The 18,372-nt window shown below is 43.7% G+C and overlaps 1 protein-coding gene across 2 annotated transcripts in view; it reads right to left on the reverse strand.

Annotated features, from left to right (window-relative positions):
• The window catches only part of CLPB (caseinolytic mitochondrial matrix peptidase chaperone subunit B), a 148,307-nt gene that overhangs the window by 111,450 nt on the left and 18,485 nt on the right, over window positions 1-18,372 (reverse strand). For both annotated transcript variants that reach the window (XM_017532932.2, XM_017532933.2), the window contains exon 3: window positions 6,025-6,111. In XM_017532932.2, the coding sequence (XP_017388421.1) occupies window positions 6,025-6,111 (87 nt within the window). The remainder of the gene's footprint in view (window positions 1-6,024; window positions 6,112-18,372) is intronic.

Below are 18,372 nucleotides of genomic sequence, written 5' to 3' on the forward strand. Positions count from 1 at the left end.
AAAAAAAAAAAAAAAAAAAGAATCATATACTTTATGAATTTATACAAGTCAGCTGTATAGTGCTCATAAAGTGAATTTATCACTATTCATCAGTAATTATACTTCATGACATCACTGCTAGTATGAATTCACAAATCTTCATTCCCTACTAAAAATCAGAAAGCATATCACTCTAATGTGAGATATCATCAACAATAAGAATTCAAAACATTCCAGGTGACCATTAACAATAAAATTAATTTTGACACTACTAACACAAATTCTCAGTATGCCACTGGTCACAACTAATGATGAACATCAGAGAGAGATAACAGCTTTCTAAAAAGTTTTTAAAGTCAGTTTACTGAAGTATCATTTACACATAGTAAAATTCATCCTTTTTAAGATATAATGTAATGAATTTTTATAGACACTTATGTAACCAACACAATAATCAAGATATAGACGATTTCTCCATCATCCCAAAAAGTTATTTTATATTCTCCTCTCATTCCCAAACCTTGGCAACCACGAATCTGATTTCTGCCCCTAAAGTTCTGTCTTCTCCAGAACATCATATACATGGAATTACAGAGTAGGCAGCTTTTTGTGTTGGTTTTAACTTGCCATGATGTTTTTGTTGTTGTTGTTTGGCTGTTTTTACTGCATGGATGTACCACAATTTGTTTGTCCACTCACCAGTTGATGGACATTTGCGTTATTTCCAGTTTTTGGCAGTTAAGAATAAAGCTGCTATAAATATTTACATACGGGTCTTTTTGTAGATATATCTTTTTATTTCTCTTAGACAAATACCTAGGAGTTGCTATTGCTGTGTGGTATGGTAAATGTATGCTTTACCTTTATAAGAAACTGCCAAAGTGTTTTCCAATGTGGCTATACCACTATGCATTCCTATCAGTGATGTATGAATATTGTTCTGTACCTTTGTCAGGACTTGGTATTGTCAGTTTTCCTAAATTTTAGCTACTGTAGTAGGTGTGTAGTGGTATCTCGTTGTGACCTGAATTTGCAGAGTATGTTTCCATGTGCTTATTTGCCACCTATCTCTTTTTTTGGTGATGCATCTGCTCAGATGTTTTGCCATTTAAAAAAATTGAATTGTTTATCTTTTCATTATCGATTTGTAAGACTTCTTTGTATGTTCTGGGTACTATTCCTTTATCAGATATATGTTTTGACAGCTTCTTTTGTTATATATTAAAAATTATAAGAATCTAAGTCATACCATTTTTCTTCCAAACCACTATCCTCTGCACATACTCTAATTAAGGGACTAGGAACGACTTAAACTTCCAATTTACAAACATCATAGTGCTGCTGGAACAGAGGGTCAAGCAGTACTTAAAACCTGCTAAGACTCATGAGACTATTTTTATCTCCATTGCAAGCACCTAACACCACCAAAACTTTAAGGAAAGCTACATCTGGAGAAATGACTGTCCTATGAACAGCTTTTGGCCCCCCAGGCTCTGCACCTCCCAAAGCCCTGTTCTGGTCCGCCAGACTTCTGGAATGGTCAACAGTCGTCACACTCCATTGCTGGCCATTGTTCACTGGGAAAGGTAGGAGGCTCCCAATCCATCCCTCAGTGGAAGAGCAAATAGTGGGGCCTGTGGCTGCTTGGACATCAAAGTTGAGCAAACAGGCCTGGCAGGCCCTGCCTCTCCGCCTACACATCCTGCAAATGCCATCTGAAGGAGCTTCCCCAAGGGGGTCATGACTTTCAGCTTGTCATAGCACACATCAAAGTCTGCACCACACACGAACTGGGTGCATGGGTTCGAATCAAGTCGCCCGAGAGCGGATACTCAGCCATTGTGTCCAGTTTTAATCTTGTGTTTTCCCAAGTAATTAAGCCTTCTTGCTTATGAACTTGTGACTAAGTAAAGCATCACTGAGAGGTTGTAACATCAAAGTGCCTTCCACCGTCTGTCCGTGTTTGGTAAAATTGGATTTCTTTCCCTTCTTAAAGAAAAACTAATTGAATTTAGCTGAAGGCTGTGTATATTTGCACAAGCCGGTGAGGGCTATGCTAAGTCACAGTGATCATTCTGGGACCCTGTGGCTTACTTAGCCTTTAGCTGGACTGGGTCAGAGTGCAATATAGAATGAGACACCCAGACTCAGGCTAAACAAGTGCCTTGCGGCATGAGGCTTATAGAGGGCTCACTGTGGAGAAGGGGGCCAGACCCCAGTGACTGTTCCTTGAGTCAATACTATACCCAAGCTGTTACTAGGGCTGGCAAAAGGATTGTCCTAGTAGAATGTTGGTAAAGCTTTGGCAGCATGGCTACTGAGGACAATGGCCATCACATTGCTCAAGTCCTTGATGTCAGCAGTCCAAGTAAGCTTCTTAAGGCAAAAGCTGTGACTGCTTATTCTCTGAATCCCCGATAGCGTCGCATATTAGCACCTGACACCGCAGAGGTTTTAAATATGTTTGCTGGATATACATAATGATAATATATATTTTATATATATAATGATAATATAAATACATGTAATATACAGAGATATAATGCTCTGTATCCCTTTTTTGCTTTATCAGGAAGTGTCAATCTAAATTAATACCCAATTTCCCTAATTACCTAATTTACAGTAAACACAGCATGGTCCCATTCACGTTAAATTTGTATGTAAACATATATACAACAATTAACTGCTAGATAGAGGGAATTCAGGTGATTACTACTTTCTTTTATATTTTTTTACAAAAACAATAAATCTGTTTTCAGAAAAGAGAATCTCTGGTTCAATCTTTATAAAATTATCTTTCCTTTAACCAATATGATTTCTGATCTTGATCCAGTTTTCCCTCTCCTGTGTATATTTATATTTGTATTTTAATTTAAGTTACTTCAAACTCTTTTTGAAAATAAAAGGAGAAAATACATTATAAATTAAATTCTTGTGCATATTTTTAGAAAGTAGTTCACTGTTATTTCCTATTCAGAACTAGAAAGTACATACAAATCTAGAAATTCAAAAGAAGTTAAGCTCCTTAAGGATACAGACTGTTGTATTCTATATCCCTAAATACTTAAGATATTATTAAGCAGCATCAGGGTGAAATGATTGGGCTACTCTGAGGATCTCTCTCTTGAGCTTGTGGGCTGCCTACATCCTAAAGGAGATGAAGGTTCTCTCTGCTTTCAGCCTTGAATCAAGGGTGCTCCCCTTCTATCTTCCCTTCATCGAAATCTAACTCAAAGATGGTAGCATTTCAGGCCTGACCAATATGATTCTGGAAGGAGTTAGTGACTGATTACAGGAAAATCAGTACATTTCTAACAAGGAGAAACCTATTGGCAGATTGTGCTGGTATGGATATGATAATCCTTCAAGATTACTCACCATTGTTAAGGGCACCTTAACAATGAGGCCTACTCACCCTGACCAATGTACGTTCTGCTTTTCCTTTTTCCCATGGCACTTCTTCTAATATATTACATAGTTTACTTTGCCATTATACTTATTGTCTGTCCATGCCTTTCTCTATCCAAGGACCACAACTAATACAGAAAGAAGCTCTCTGTGGGCAGGCATCTTTGTTTATCACCAATGTTATTTCAAATACATAGAACAGTACCTGGCAAACAGTAGGAGCCAAAAAAAATTCTGTGATATGAATACATAAATCCAACCCAAGAGTATCCTATTTTAAATAAAAATCTGTCCTCCCTGGATGGTGGAAGGAAGAGAAGGGCACAAAATGGATACTTAATTAGTCCAACTAATGTAAGCCAACACTCTCACTTTGTTCAACAGGCATCACTGATTTGCTAATAGCTCTGGATAAAGACAGAACAATCAGTTAAACCAACAACTCATTAGATTCAAAGAGACGTGTCCCCAAAAGCACATCTACTAGCCATCTGATCACTAATTGACAGTATTCTTAAGCATCATGTTATTTCCTATTCAGTCTCAACCTTGAAACTACTAAACACGGAAGGGAACACATCTCTCCACCTCTCCTTTAGCACCACTGGCTATTTCTTGCAGAGGGAAACACCTGCAAGCTGGGGGAAAAGACTGGTGCATGTGGTGAAGTACCAGTGGTGTAGAATTAATAGGTGTGTTTGTGTACAGAGGTCTAATGGGGCATCAGAGACTAACAACCCACCATTTATAACCTGTAGCATATACATTACCTCATTTGATGCTCAAAACAATATGGTGAGAATCTACTCTGCTGCCACACTAAATTTCCTCCCACCCTTTGCTTTGATAGTATAACATAGACACTGCTCTAAAATCACTGATTATACTATACTATGTCTCTTTACCTGCATTTGTTTTTCCCATTGGACTGCAAACTCCCCATGGTCTTGGATTCTGCAAACACTAGCACAGGGCCTGGCTCAAGGCAGATATTCACTAAATGTTCATAGAAACACTTTCTGATGAAGAAACAGGGTGTCCATGGACTTCTGAAATTCAGTTAAGGCTTGGAACCAGGACTTGACTCCAGGTCTCTCAACTATGAAGCCTACTTATATCAATCTTGCTTTTAAAGCACAGGTGCTTGGAGCTAACGAGGGCAAATCAGGAAACTGAGTGACTGAGAACAAGACTGAGAATAACAAAGGCTCACAGAAGAGAGACCCATCTCATGTATGGCTAAGTCTGTCAGTCAGTCTGGGGCAGCACCACCTCTATATTATAAAATCCCAGTTATATTTTTTTCTTTCATATTTATAATCCTTTCAGAGGTGGCCAGTACTGGCAGATAAAAGCCTTAAACACCTACTTGCAGAAAGAATTGAAACTGGTACTTCCAACTATAAATTTCAATGGCTGCTACTGAAGTGCCCAGTCTACTTTCTTTGAAAGTATCCTTTTTTGCTCTTATTTAATCAATTTCACACAATCGTAGCTAGAGCAAATGTGTACTTCATCCCAACACTTCCAGAATTATACGGACTCCAAGGCAGAAATCAGAACAGAATGAAATGGAAAGGCAGCATCCGCACTAGGCTGGGGTTTGACATCGGGAGGTAGCAGTGAGATACAGTAAAAAACACAGACCATAGCTGGGCACAGTGGCTCACGACTATAATCCCAATACTTTGGTAGACTGAGGGTACAGGAGCACTTGAGGCCAGGAGTTCAAGAGCAACCTGGGTAGCATAGTGAGAGCCCTATCTTAAAAAAAAAAAAAAAATTAGCCCAGTGTGGTGTTGCACACCTGTAGTCCCAGCTACTAGGGAGGGTAAGGTGGGTGTATCACTTGAGCCCAGGAGGCAGGGGCTGCAGTGAGCCATTGACTGCGCCATTACACTCCAGCCTGGCTGACCAAGAAAGACTATCTCAAAAAAAACCTCAAAAACACTGTAACAGACTTTGCAAGCAGCCAGACCAGGTTCTAAATCCTGTCCAAGTGACATAGATATATCACTTTTTCTCTTTGGGTTTCAGTTTCTGAGCTACAACATGAGTATAATATATATGTTACGGAGCGACTATGAGAATTAAGATAACTCACTACACAAGGTAAACTATTTCAATCTTTATACAATAGCTACAACCCTGAGAGAATGAGGGAGCGGGCAGGAAAACGGCAGAGCCTCCAATGGGAGGGAAAGAGATTCTCCCATCTTTCTTAGTTTCCAGCAGAACCTCCAAAGAAAAAGCCCGTGGAGGAGCACTTGCTGGGGACAATAACTGCAGACTTCTCAAGATGAATAGACGGGGGTAACAGAACATGACAGTAACTTGCACCTATACAGATAACCACTTACAACAGGCTCCAAACATCTGGTTGCTACAATAATGCAAATGACTGGCCTCAGGTCACAAAGCCAATGACTGAAGGAGCTGGGAATCAAAGCTACATCTTCCGTGTCCACGGCTACTATAGAGTCCAATGCACCAGGTGAAGTCCAATACCTTAGTCTGAATCCATCTCCCCGCCACTGGAAGAACACAGCAGGGAGGCACAACAGGTGGGAGCATGCTCAGCAGCGCGCACTGCAGAGATCTGCCTAAAGGAGCCCTATGTGGAAGGAGATCTCTCACCTGTCATTTCGGTTGATGGCTGCCACCATGAGTGCTGTCCAGCCAAGTCTGTGTCTTGCATTGACATCTGCGCCTTCTGACAGCAGTCTAAAATGAGACAGAGAAATATTTTCAGGGTATGGCTTATCATGGATGTAAGAGTGGAAACAACCATAGAAGAAATGACACAGTCAACAAATGGAGGCTGAGTGAGTCTGGAAACAGAGGTCTTTGAGGACTACATTCCCAATCTCAGCTTCTCTGGTCATTCTGCCCCATCAAGCCTTCCCCAACCTCTCTCCTTCCCTTAAATCAGTCTGTCCCCCCTGTTATCCTCCCAGCCATTGAGAAAAGAATGATCCCTCCCTATCTTAATACTCTGACACTCTCACTCCCTTGGTCCAGAATACTCTCTCCCTACCCCTTTGCATATTTGAATTCTCCTCTCATGCTATTTAATACAATCCTTGTGGCTTGTGGACTCCTAAGAAGGAAGCCTTCCTTGGCTCATCCAGTCCACAGCTCTTCCTTCCTTAATTTCCCAATGTTAGGAACAGAATGCCTAATGACATGTCTTATCTAGTTAGTTATCAGTTGACAAAATGATCACATTTCTCAACTTTATCTGTATTGTGGTTGTTTAGAAATTGAAAATCCTTCAACCCAAGGAAAGATGGAAATAGATTAGGTTCCTAGGAGAGTCCACACAGACCCTCCAGGAATCTATATGCCAGTGCCTAACATGTTGTAGAAGCTTAATAACTGTAAAATAAATTAACAAACACAGAATTTAAAGTATCCCACTAAAAGTCTGAATTTTGGCTCCTAGGAATAAGGGACCCAACAATGTAGGGGTGGGTAAATAGAATGAACTCTTACTGAGCACCTTCTACAAGCAGGAACTATCCCAGGTACTTTACATTCATGATTCCATGTGCTCTTCATACCACCTAAGGACCTAAGAGTGATCTCCTCTTTTCAGGGATAAGGTAGCAGGTTCATTGAGGTGAAATGACTTGCTTAAGGTCACACAGCTGGTTAAGGGGCAGTGCAGTGACTGGCTGGCAGTGACTCTAAGCCAGGCTCCTTCTCACCTCACTACCCTTCCTCTAGACAGAAACTGGCTCTAGATAACATGAAAGATAAAGACTACATTGATGTCAGTGAATCAGCATGACATGTGCTTGGTCCTGTGCGAGATTCTGGACGAGGGTGAGGAGAAGACATGGCTCAAGACAGTATATCAAACAACACAGTGCTAAGAAAGGGCAGAAGGCGTTGGGGAAGCTAGGAGGCTGTCTGTTTTTCAGTGGGTTCTAGCCAAAGGGCAGAAAGTCCAAAGGCTTGGGTTTGAGTCCTAGCACCATTCTTGTGCCACAATCTATAGTAAATGTCCTTACAGATCAAGTCAAATAAAATCTCTGTGTTGCTGATGTTAGCAGGTTGAGAGGATGAGAACTCTCAACTCTCAACTAAGGCTTGAGAGGATGAGAAACATCATGTACTAACGCTTCTCTGAAACACTTTCAAAAGCACTGTCAAAGCCCAAGAGGGAGACACACCACAGAGCTGCATGTCTCATGAGTGCTATGAATGGGACTACGGGTTGCAGGCGCACAACAAGGGAACTTAACCCAGTCTCAGTGGCCAAAAAGGCCTCTCTGAGGAGGTGCTGACAAAGGGGAACTGGCCAGACAAACGGGGGTGAAGGAGGGGAAAGAGTGTTCCAGGTAGAGGCAGTCTTCTTCACCTACAGCAGGCATGGGATACATGAGACCCCGTAAGAGGTTTGGTATGACTGGGGCACAAAATGTTAGGGGAGAATATTAAGAGAGATTAGGAAACCTTCCTTTCTTATCTCTAGTTTGGAGGATTTATTCTGGTGAAGGTCCCTTACTATACATAATGTTAAACTTCTTTTATGCAGAAACCATTTTCTTTTTTTTTTTCCCCCATTTATTTATTTTATTGCATTTTAGGTTTTGGGGTACATGTGAAGAACATGCAAAATTGTTGCATAGGTACACACATGGCAGTGTGATTTGCTGCCTTCCTCCCCATCACCTACATCTGGCATCTCTCCCCTTGCTATCTCTCCCCAGCTCCCCACCCCCCACCCTCCCTCCCCTATTTCCCCCCAACTGACCCCAGTGTGTAGTGCTCCCCTCTCTGTGTCCATGTGTTCTCATTGTTCAACACCCGCCTATGAGTGAGAACGTGAGGTGTTTGATCTTCTGCTCTTCTGTCAGTTTGCTGAGAATGATGGTTTCCAGGTTCATCCATGTCCCTACAAAGGACCCAAACTCATCGTTTTTGATGGCTGCATAATATTCCATGGTGTATATGTGCCACATTTTCCCTATCCAGTCTATCGTGCAGAAACCATTTTCTACGGCCAAGAACCCTATCTAATTTACAGAATCTCCTCTCCTTGTTTAGCAGGCCACATGATACAGTAGAGAGTGCATGGTTCTGATCTTAACTATCATCCTAATTGGGATGGCCTCACTTCTTTGACCCTCAGTCTAAAAGGCTAGAAAATCAGGATAGGCTGAAGTAAATCAGAGGCTTCAGAGGGAACAAACGAATTGTGTCTTGAAGAAGGGGAAGAGTTTAGAGAAGTGGAAGGAAGTGCATGTCAATCAAGGCAAGAAACAGGATATGACTGCGAAGCAGGAAAGGAACATTCAGAGACCATCAGGCAGCTCCATCTGGGTGACAGTTCACAGCAGAGAGACAGCTGCTGAGGTATGCAGAGGCAACACAGGGCCTCAAATGTCCGACTAGGAGGCCAAGGCAGTGGGCATAAACCGGTTTAAGCTATGGGCTCTTTTGTGACTGTGATCAAATTTCTTCCAGAAAAGTGCGTATGAGCACACACACTCAAAAAAATTTTTTTTTTACATATAATGATTAGGTGTTCACAGCCCCCATGAAATCAGTAATGGACCCTAGGATGAAAGCTCAGTCTAAAGGTTTGACAGATTCCTGGCATGCATGCTACTGCCCTGCACTCCCACGTCTAAGATGCATATCGCACATCTCGCCCAGCAGCTCTTGCTGTGGAGCCTTTGAAACAGCCTCAGAATGCTCTTCAAAACAGGTTCCAATCAGTCGCCATCAATCCACTGAGGCTAGCAACAGAGAGAAAACCTACCTGGCATTCCTTAGCTTCCCACCAAAGGCAGTGAGGTTGTCATTCAAGGTTTTGGGGCAAAAAAAATTATAAAATTAATCTAATTGCTAAGCAGGCTGAATTTGAAAGGGGGGAGGGTACAAAATGGGGATAAGAAGACCAGTCTGGAGGCTGCTGTAATACAGACCTAGGGAGAGGAGAGCTGGGCAGGAAAATAAGAAACGAGAGTGTAACTAGGATAAACTCAGGGTGACTAAAATCCCTCATGCCTCAGAGTAAACAGTGACCCATGTTCCCCTGCCTGGGCCCTGAAAATTGTGGAAGCAGCACTGCTCTAGAGGTAGGGCTGAAGAAAGAAGATTGAAATGCCTCCTCCTACTGTCCCTCAAGGGCTGAGTGCAGTCTAATAAAAAGAAATGGACGAATAAAGGACGTTGGAGTAAGTCAGACCTTGATTTGAATTCTGATCCAGCTAGATAACTCTGAGCAAATCAACTCTAATTTTCAGTCTTCTGACCTTTGGAATAATAATTTCTAACTTGTAAGATCCCAGCCCTGGCATATAGCAGGTACTCAATACAGACCCTACCATTCTGTCTCACTTCCATCATTCTGATGGAACAAAGTGTAGCGCTCTCAAGCTGGTAGTGGCAGGTTGGCCAATACCCAGGGATTCTAAGATGTGGTCATAAAAACGACTGGATAATTCAGTGAGGCTGGCTCTATGCACTGTGTTCATTCATTCAGCAAACAAGTACACATACCCACTCTGTGCCCAGCCTCTTGCTGGCTACTGAGGAAGAGACAGAGAGAGAGGTTCTTGCTTTCCAAGACCTAAGCCAGGCAAGATTTATCTCTTCTCTTCCTGCCTTCCTTCCTACTTTTATACATACATATACACAGGTATGTACCTGTGTGTGTGTATGTGTATAAAATTCTGCTTATAATTTTGTTTTAAGTATGCTCATATTGCTAAGTATGCAAGAACTCCACTGTTTCTAATTGTTGCATAATTCCCCGTGGTGGATGTCTACATTTTCTTTCTCTGCTTTCCTAGGCATACCTGCCCAGGGAGCCTCTACGTCCCAGTCACCAAAAACAACACTCACAGCATATCCTCTCATATGTCCCCTTTTAGACCTGTGTGAGCATTTCCCTGTGGCACGTACTCAGAGTGAAATCACTGGGTCCTGGGGTATGTGCGTAGTTGATTGACTAAATAGTGCCAGCGTCCTCTCCTGAATAGCTGCTCCATTGACCCTTCCACAGGCAGGACAGAGGTGTGCCTATGTATCCCTCTTCCTGTCAACATGTGGCCATAGCCAGTTTTCTAATCACTGTCAGTCTAATGGGTGGGTAAAAAGGGCTATCATATTATTCTTTAATTTTGCATGTCTCTAATCAGTAATAATTTTGAGCTATTTGTTATATGCATCTTTGCATTTTGGGGTTTTCTCTTCTATACATTGCAGAGTTTTCTATTTAAAGAGAAGGAATTGCCAGAAGAGGCACTTCTCTAAACCAGCTATCATGTCAATGAAAGAACATATGGAAGACTCAGGAGACCTGGGTTCTAGCTCTAGCTCTGCCACCTACTATTCTAACGCCCTGAAGGAAGGCACATCATCTTGCTAAGCTTCAGTCTCTTCATAGGTCCAATGAGGATCACAATCCTCCCAGTGTCACAGGAGTTTTAGAAGGTGGCACTGAAACATGAAGGAAAGGGCTCTACAAACCTGAGGGGCCATTCACAGGAGGAAATCAGTGTTCCTCAGTGATACTCCCGCTTTTCAGCCCTGCCCAGCTCCCTGACTGAGTATCATTCTTTGTAGTCTCTTGGGGTTTAGATGAAATGATAAAAAAGGAATGACCTTGGAGTACGAAGGCTGGAGTTCAGATTCTAGCTCTGTCACTTACTAGCTGCAAAATGGAAGACATTAATCCCTCTCGTGCAAAGTGGTTGTAAGGATTAAAACGGAACTCCCTAGAGGAGTTGTGGCACCTGGTAAATCAAGAAGGGACCACAAGAGAACCCCCAACTACAAGTAACTTTTCCCCTTCAGAGCTGGGTGTCCCCCAGCTCTGTACTACTTTTGTACAGAGCAGCCCATAAAGTTGGGATTTTACAAACCAGGTCTCTTCCATTTCATTGTGTTGCTTTGCAAGTGAATGCCCAGTGGGCAGTCATTTCAAAGTCCTGGGCCTGCTAGGGGACTGGCTGCCTGCTGAGAGCGGCTGAAAGGGCCTTTGAGGTCTGAGAAAGCCACCCTTGCTCTCCCCTGAGATTTTCGCCAATGGACAAAATGTGGCAAGTGAATTAATCTCTTTTAAAAAGAGCAATGCTTGTGACAGAGTACAGTATCTCCAAAAAGGTTAGGATTCCATCATCCCTGAGATGATGAGTAGAATGCTTAATGCAGGCTGCCACTCAGGGCAGAGCAGCCTGTGTCCAGGGGCTAGGGAAGCAGAGTGAGCATGGTGGGCCTTTCTGGGCTCACTCCAGACTTGTGGAGGGCCCTTCCCTAATGAACTAGGTCTCTTGCTTGGCAGGGCAGTAGATGACCCTATCTGAGGATTGCCCAGTGTAGTTGACAGAGAATAGACCATGTTAGAAGTCCAGAGTTGAAGCCAGGCATGGTGGCTCACACCTGTAATCCTAGCACTTTGGGAGGCCGAGGCGGCTGGATTACCTGAGGTAAGGAGTTCAAGACCAGTCTGGCCAACACGGCAAAACCCCATCTCTACTAAAAATACAAAAATTAGCTGTGTGCAGTGGCAGGCACCTATAATCCTAGGTAGTTAGGTGGCTAACATATGAGAATCACTTGAACCCAGGAGGCAGAGGTTGCAGAGAGAGCCGAGATCATGCTACTGCACTCCAGCTTGGGCAACAGAGAGAGAGAGACTCCATCTCAAAAAAAAAAAAAAAAAANCTCCTCCTCTGCCTGGCTTTTTTTTCCCTAGCTCCTGCTAATCTAGCTGAGGCCTAACAAGCTGGCACTGCCCCGCCCCACACCCTGCAACACCCACAAGCCGGCTGACCTTGCTGATGTGAAACTCCATCTTCCGAATGTGCCTTTCCACACAGCGTGTTTGCTTCTCCCAGAAAAAGGGAAGATGTTTGCAAAGTCGCCTGGGCACCCCGCCAGCCCCGCCTGCCCCGCCACCCTCCTGCAGGTCCTAAGGCAGAGAAGGGGGCTTAGAGCCAAGCCACCCCTCACCATCCCCTAGGAAGGCTCGTTGCAGAGCCTCTGCCTTCCCATTCCTCAAATGGGGAGGAAACCCAGGGATTCTGCCCATGGGGCAGCCAGGAAGATGCAATGAGACACGGTCATTCTCATCCAGCCGGGCCTAGCCCACCTCACTCATCGTACGCAGACTTACCTTGTCCAGGTCATAATAGAAAGCCTGTCGGGGAGAAAGGAGGGTGGAAGAAACTGTCAGCCTCCCAGATGCTCCTCCAAGACCTATGAGGCTCTATCCTGGCAGCCCCTGAGCTTAGGACACAAGAAGCCATGCCTATAGCCACCCCTGCTCCTTCCTCTGCCAACGGCAGGCTGCTGGCCATGCCAAGGATGGCAGTGATTAAACACAGGCATGCTGGATGAGGCGGTTCTAGGTCTGGCTTTTCTATTTCCCAGCTGTGTGCCCCAGGCAAGACGTTTAACCTCTCTGGGCCTCCATTTCCTCATATGTAAAGCAGGGTAGGAGAAGCGCCTCCCTCATAGGGAGAAAAAGGGACACAGTAGGCACTTGACAAAATGGGAACCATTGGGATTAAAGGGATGGCTTCGGTCACGACCAAAAGAACGTGAGGGGGATGGAACAGATGGCACACAAGTTCAAGCCTTCATGGCGAATTCTTCAGTTCAGTCCATCCATTCCAGGGGCCAGGGTACAACCAAGACAAATAATATATCATCAGGGCAGGCTTTCCATAGCTTTCTAAAAGGCAGATAGTAAATATTTCAGGCTTGGCATTCCAGGATGCCCCATGCCAAGATCTATAAACTAGGACCATCCTAGACAGTACAGTGGCTCATGCCTGTAATCCCAGCACTTTGGGAGGCTGAGGTGGGTGGATCACCTGATGTCAGGGGTTTGAGACCAGCCTGGCCAACATGGTGAAACCCTGTCTCTATTAAAAATATAAAAAATTAGCCAGGCATGGTGACAGGTACCTATAATCCCAACTACTCAGGAAGGAAAATCGCTTTACCCTGGGAGCAGTGAGCCAGAGATCCATGCTACTGTACTCCACCCTGGGTAACAAGAGCAAAACTCCATCTCAAATAAATAAATAACAAAAATCCAGGCTCTGTCACTTACTAGGTGAGGAGTGGTGGATGAATGAGTGACTTAGCCTCTCTGAATCTCAACTGCTTCCTTCATTTACATGCTAGCTCCTGCTCTCTAAGCCTGATTCTGCATCTGTTAAAAAAAAAATGGAAAATACCCCACCAACCCTACTATATATGTCACATAGGGGTGCTATGAAGAGACAGTGAGAAAAAATATGTAAAAATACTTGGGATGCAATAAAGTACTATACAAATAGCATTAGAAGAACTTATGCTATTCTTATCACTTTCCAATTCGTGTTTTCTCGATTTTAAAGAAGTGACAGAGTAAACGAGGATGATACATGAAAAGGTATACACAGAACTTTGAACATAGTAAGTGCTCAAAATTACCAGAGGATAAATAAATGAACTGTCTAAAATTCCCAGGCAAGAGCAGTGGCAGGAAAGGAAGGTTCCCTAGCCCAAGAGCTGAAGATGATCACAGGAGAAGGACAAATCAGTCAGGAAAAACATAGCCTGCTCCCATCCACCAGTGACCCTGGAGACTCCAGCAGGCAAAAGACCAAACAGGTGACAGCTATCACCTGTGATTGGGGAAGGGGCGATGAAGCAGTCAAGCTTTCTCTTTCCGCTGTGAATGCCTCTGTATTGTTTGAAGTTTTGTTTTTATAACAATGACCATACTATTACTTTTTTAAAATAAAAGTTTCTTAGGAAAAAACAACTCCTATACTTTCTTTTAAGAAGCCTTCCCTAAGATGGCCTTGTTGCCACCACAAGCCTGTGCTAACCTATATCAACGCAATTATCATACTGTTCACATGTCTAACATCCCCAGTATGCAGCATGTCCTTCTAGAAACAAGGAGTTGTCTTCATCTCTCTGCTCCAGGTGCCTGCCATAGCAGTTGGCACACCACAAATCCCAGGGTCTGAAGGAATGAATGTCTACAGCACTTACCTACATTAACCTCTCACCAATACTTCTATCTGGTTGGAAGTTACCTGTTTTATAACTGTATGCTCATCTTTTTCAAAGAACTTAGGCTTCTATGTATATGTAGGAGAGGGTGGGTGCAGTTTCTCAGTCTCAGGGCTGAGGACATTTGTGGATACAGGCCTATGGGCTGGAGGTCATAGATTCCAGTCACGGCTCTATCACTTACTAGCTTTGTGACCACAATAAATGTCTTTGTGGTCTTTACTTTTATCTGCAGTAAAAGAAGTAAATTGAATGAAATTTTTTCTAAAGTCCCTACCAGCTCTACAATCTTATGATTCTAAATATGTGCCGCATCAAAATGAAAATTGAGTAGATTCCTAGCAGACACAGCACTCAGCAAGACTTCCAAAGAGAAGACAACGCCCCAGGCTCTGTTTGTAGGAGGGAGGGAAAAAGTCCTAGATAGGGACACAGGGGCAGCTTCAAGATATTTGGACTAACTAGCTCTTTCACTCAGGGGAAGGCGGTACCACTTGATTTTTCTTCCTCTTTCTTTAGGACCAATCAATACAAAGCGGCCACTGAACTTCAATGATGCATTGTTCCAACTGATTTCCGAATCCTTCACATGAACCAGCCCTCAGCTGCAGCTAGGGAGGGGCTGAAGGGTAGGGAGCCCTATCCCACCTGCATCACAGGCCTGGAAGCACTGAGCCATGCAGACCCAATCATGATTGCTATCTGGGCAACAGAGCCCTGGCTGGAGCCTCACAGAAGGCCCTGTTTACAGTAATAACAGCACCAGGCCCTGCTGTCTGAGCAGAGGCAAGGTGCCTGAGGCCAGAATCCCCAGGTGGCCTCCATCTGTGCCTTATCTATCCTGCCAGCAAGGGCTAGGAGGGGCAGGGCAAGGGAGCAAAGGCTGCTCATAGACCCCCAGACTGGGCCAGCAGTCTTCAGGCAGGGTCTTAGTACTTCAACTCCACAGACAAGGCCTCTCCAGCAATTTCTCCATTTGCTACTTGAACTGAGCACCCCTCTCCAAGGCTTAGCTAGGGACCCTTCAACAAAGAAGCTCTCCAGATGCTCTCACTCCCAGTGAGATGGCCCACCAAGCATTCTGTCATGCCTGGAGAACTCCAAGGGGAGTGAGGGCAGTGAGGGAGGAGAGGGGCTGGCAAGTATGCAGTATCTACCACAAACGCAGGTGAACTGCGAAATGTGTCTGCTTGTTTCATAACTGGCTATTTCCTATCACAGAAAGCTTTAAAATTTCTGAACTTAAAGAATGATCTGCAGAAATTAACCAGTCCAAATCCTGGAGGCTCAGAAAGCATCCTCCTTGGAAAAAACTGACCTATATATGAGATTGCCTCCGCCTGTCTCTTCCAGGCTGTGTGACTGTGGGCAGATCACACTAACCTCTCTGAACCTTAGTCATCTTACCCTGTGAGCCTGCCAGCCCTATCTAACATGGGTGCTGAGATGACCAAAGAAAATAATGTATTTGAGAGCACTTACATTTTCCAAATCTTAGTTGCTATTATTACAATTGTTCTGTTTGTTCAGGCACACAGTGGAGGAGCTGAATCACCACCTCAATGAATGCTTGCTGGATCAATTGAATAAAGTGCAACGCTGGGTGATCATTCTTTGTCCCATCTCTCTTACAGAAACTTGGCACATACTAAATTGCATAAATTATTTTAACTTTTTATTTTCAAGTAATTTCAAACTTATAGAAGTCACAAAAATAACACACACACATATCCCTTCAAATAGTCTGCACTCATATCCTGTTTACATGTTGCTTCATTTGCTTTTCTATTCTTTTTCTATTTTTTTCCTGGACCATGTGAGAATTAATTTCAGATACTATGCCCCTTTACCCCCAAATACTTCATTGAGCATGTATTTCCTAGTACCAGAGCATTCTCTTACAGAATCACTAATGATGATTAAATTCAGAACATTTACCATTGATAAACTATTTTTATGTAATATACAGCCCATATTCAAATTTCTTCCATTATCTCAATGTTCTTTATAGCAAACTCCCCCTGTGATCCAGATGCAAGCCAAGATCAATATCAGGGCCAAACACTGCATGTGTTTCAATTTCATCTAGAATAGTTCCTCAGTCTTTCTTTGATTTTCATATCGACGTTTTTTGCAGAGTAAAGCTAGTTTGTTTGTAGAATACCCTTCAATATGGATAACAATTTTTGAGGTGCTACTTATTATTTATCCATTCATTCCATACACTCATCCTGAGCACTGGTTATTCCAGGCCTCTGAGGCAGGGCACTCAAGGTTCTTTGATGAATTCTGTCGTATCCTTGCCTTCAAGGCATTCACTGGACAGCTACACACAGGGCAAACAGCTAAAATACAAGCAAGGACCCTAGAGGAAGGTGCCATGAGAATGCAGGTCAGAACAAGAGAGCCACAGGGATGACCTCCTATAGGCAGAGTATGCCAGAAAGGTTGGGCCAGAAGCACAGATTCCCAGAGTGATCTCCTGGGATCCTCTACGGCAAACATCTTTGCTTCCCTAGGCAGTGTGTGCCAAGGCTGAGACTGTATAAAACATGAAAATCCAACAATACAAGGCCATAAACGGGAGGGAGTGGCCCAAGGCACGGTCATCTGGATACCTTGCCCAGAGCTATTAATATATGCATTTCTCAGAGAGCCAGCAGCTGCCGTGGTGACAAGGAAAGGCCTGTGCAGGACCTGAGGTGTGGTAAAGGGTCATAAGCGCCACCTACCGGCCCCACAGCAGGCCTCCTGGCTGGCTGCCAGGAAACCTGTCACACCACAGCAGTGAGACACAACGGCAGCTCAAACTTGTCAGTGTTGGTACTTGAGCCACCTTTTGTGAAGTTCAGGAATCCTACAAAATTTTTAGTAAAGAAGAGACAGTAAAAAGCCAACCATAATACCTGGCCTCCTTGGGCAAAGGTGTAGCCTTCACTCATTCAACAAAACTTAAGTAACATCTCCAAGCCAGCATCTGTGCTGGGCGCTGACAGACACTGAAATGAATCAAACATGAATCTGGCCTACAAGGAGCTCTTATTCTGAGCTGGAGAAGGGAAAATGAAACAAGCACACAAATAAGTTCACTAAGTATCACAGGTGCTCAGAGATGTTTTACACAGGGTCAGGGGGCACAACTCACTGTCTTGCAAAGCTCTTGAATGATGGAGTTCAAAAGGGCTCACATTTCTTGAGCTCCCTACTACGCAACAGATACTTGACACTCATGATTTCATTTGATCCTCTGAAAGAAGCTCAAGTCTTACAGAGGGTAAATGACTGGTTAAGATTACAGGGCCAGTAAGTAGCAGCTGGGGGGATGGAACCCAAGCTCTGTGGAACCACACTGCCTTCCAGGGCTCATATGCCCAATTCTTCCCTTCCTTCCCACATTTAGCATGCGTCAGCACACCACAGTTGTTTGATGGGATTAATCAGCTGACAGAAAATAAGGAAAAGCCTTAAGTGGAAAGGAGTTTACCTGAAGGATGAGGATACCTTCTGATTAGTCCTGCTTCCTAGAACCTTCTCTCTTGCAAGTTCTAGTTCCCTTCGAGTCTCCTGCTAAGAACGGTTCAAACCTATCCTTTCTTCTTTCTGGCAGTCTCCATACCACCGCCACTACTTTCACACACTACATATTCACATTTCAAATACTACATATTCACAAGCAAACACAATGCCTTAAAGTGTCCTTATCTTTAGGTTAAAACAAGCTCTGCAAACAAACCCAATCAAAAGGTTACAGGACATTCAAGAAGTCATAAGCCGGGCGTGGTGGCTCACACCTGTAATCCCAACACTTTGGGAGGCGGGTGGATCACCTGAGGTTGGGAGTTTGAGACCAACATGGTGAACCCCGTCTCTACTAAAAATACAAAATTAGCAAGGCGTGGTGGCACATGCCTGTAATCCCAGCTACTTGGGAAGCTGAGGCAGGAGAAT

This window comes from Cebus imitator, unplaced genomic scaffold, assembly GCF_001604975.1.
Source record: "Cebus imitator isolate Cc_AM_T3 unplaced genomic scaffold, Cebus_imitator-1.0 Scaffold79, whole genome shotgun sequence".
Classification (NCBI taxonomy): domain Eukaryota; kingdom Metazoa; phylum Chordata; class Mammalia; order Primates; family Cebidae; genus Cebus; species Cebus imitator.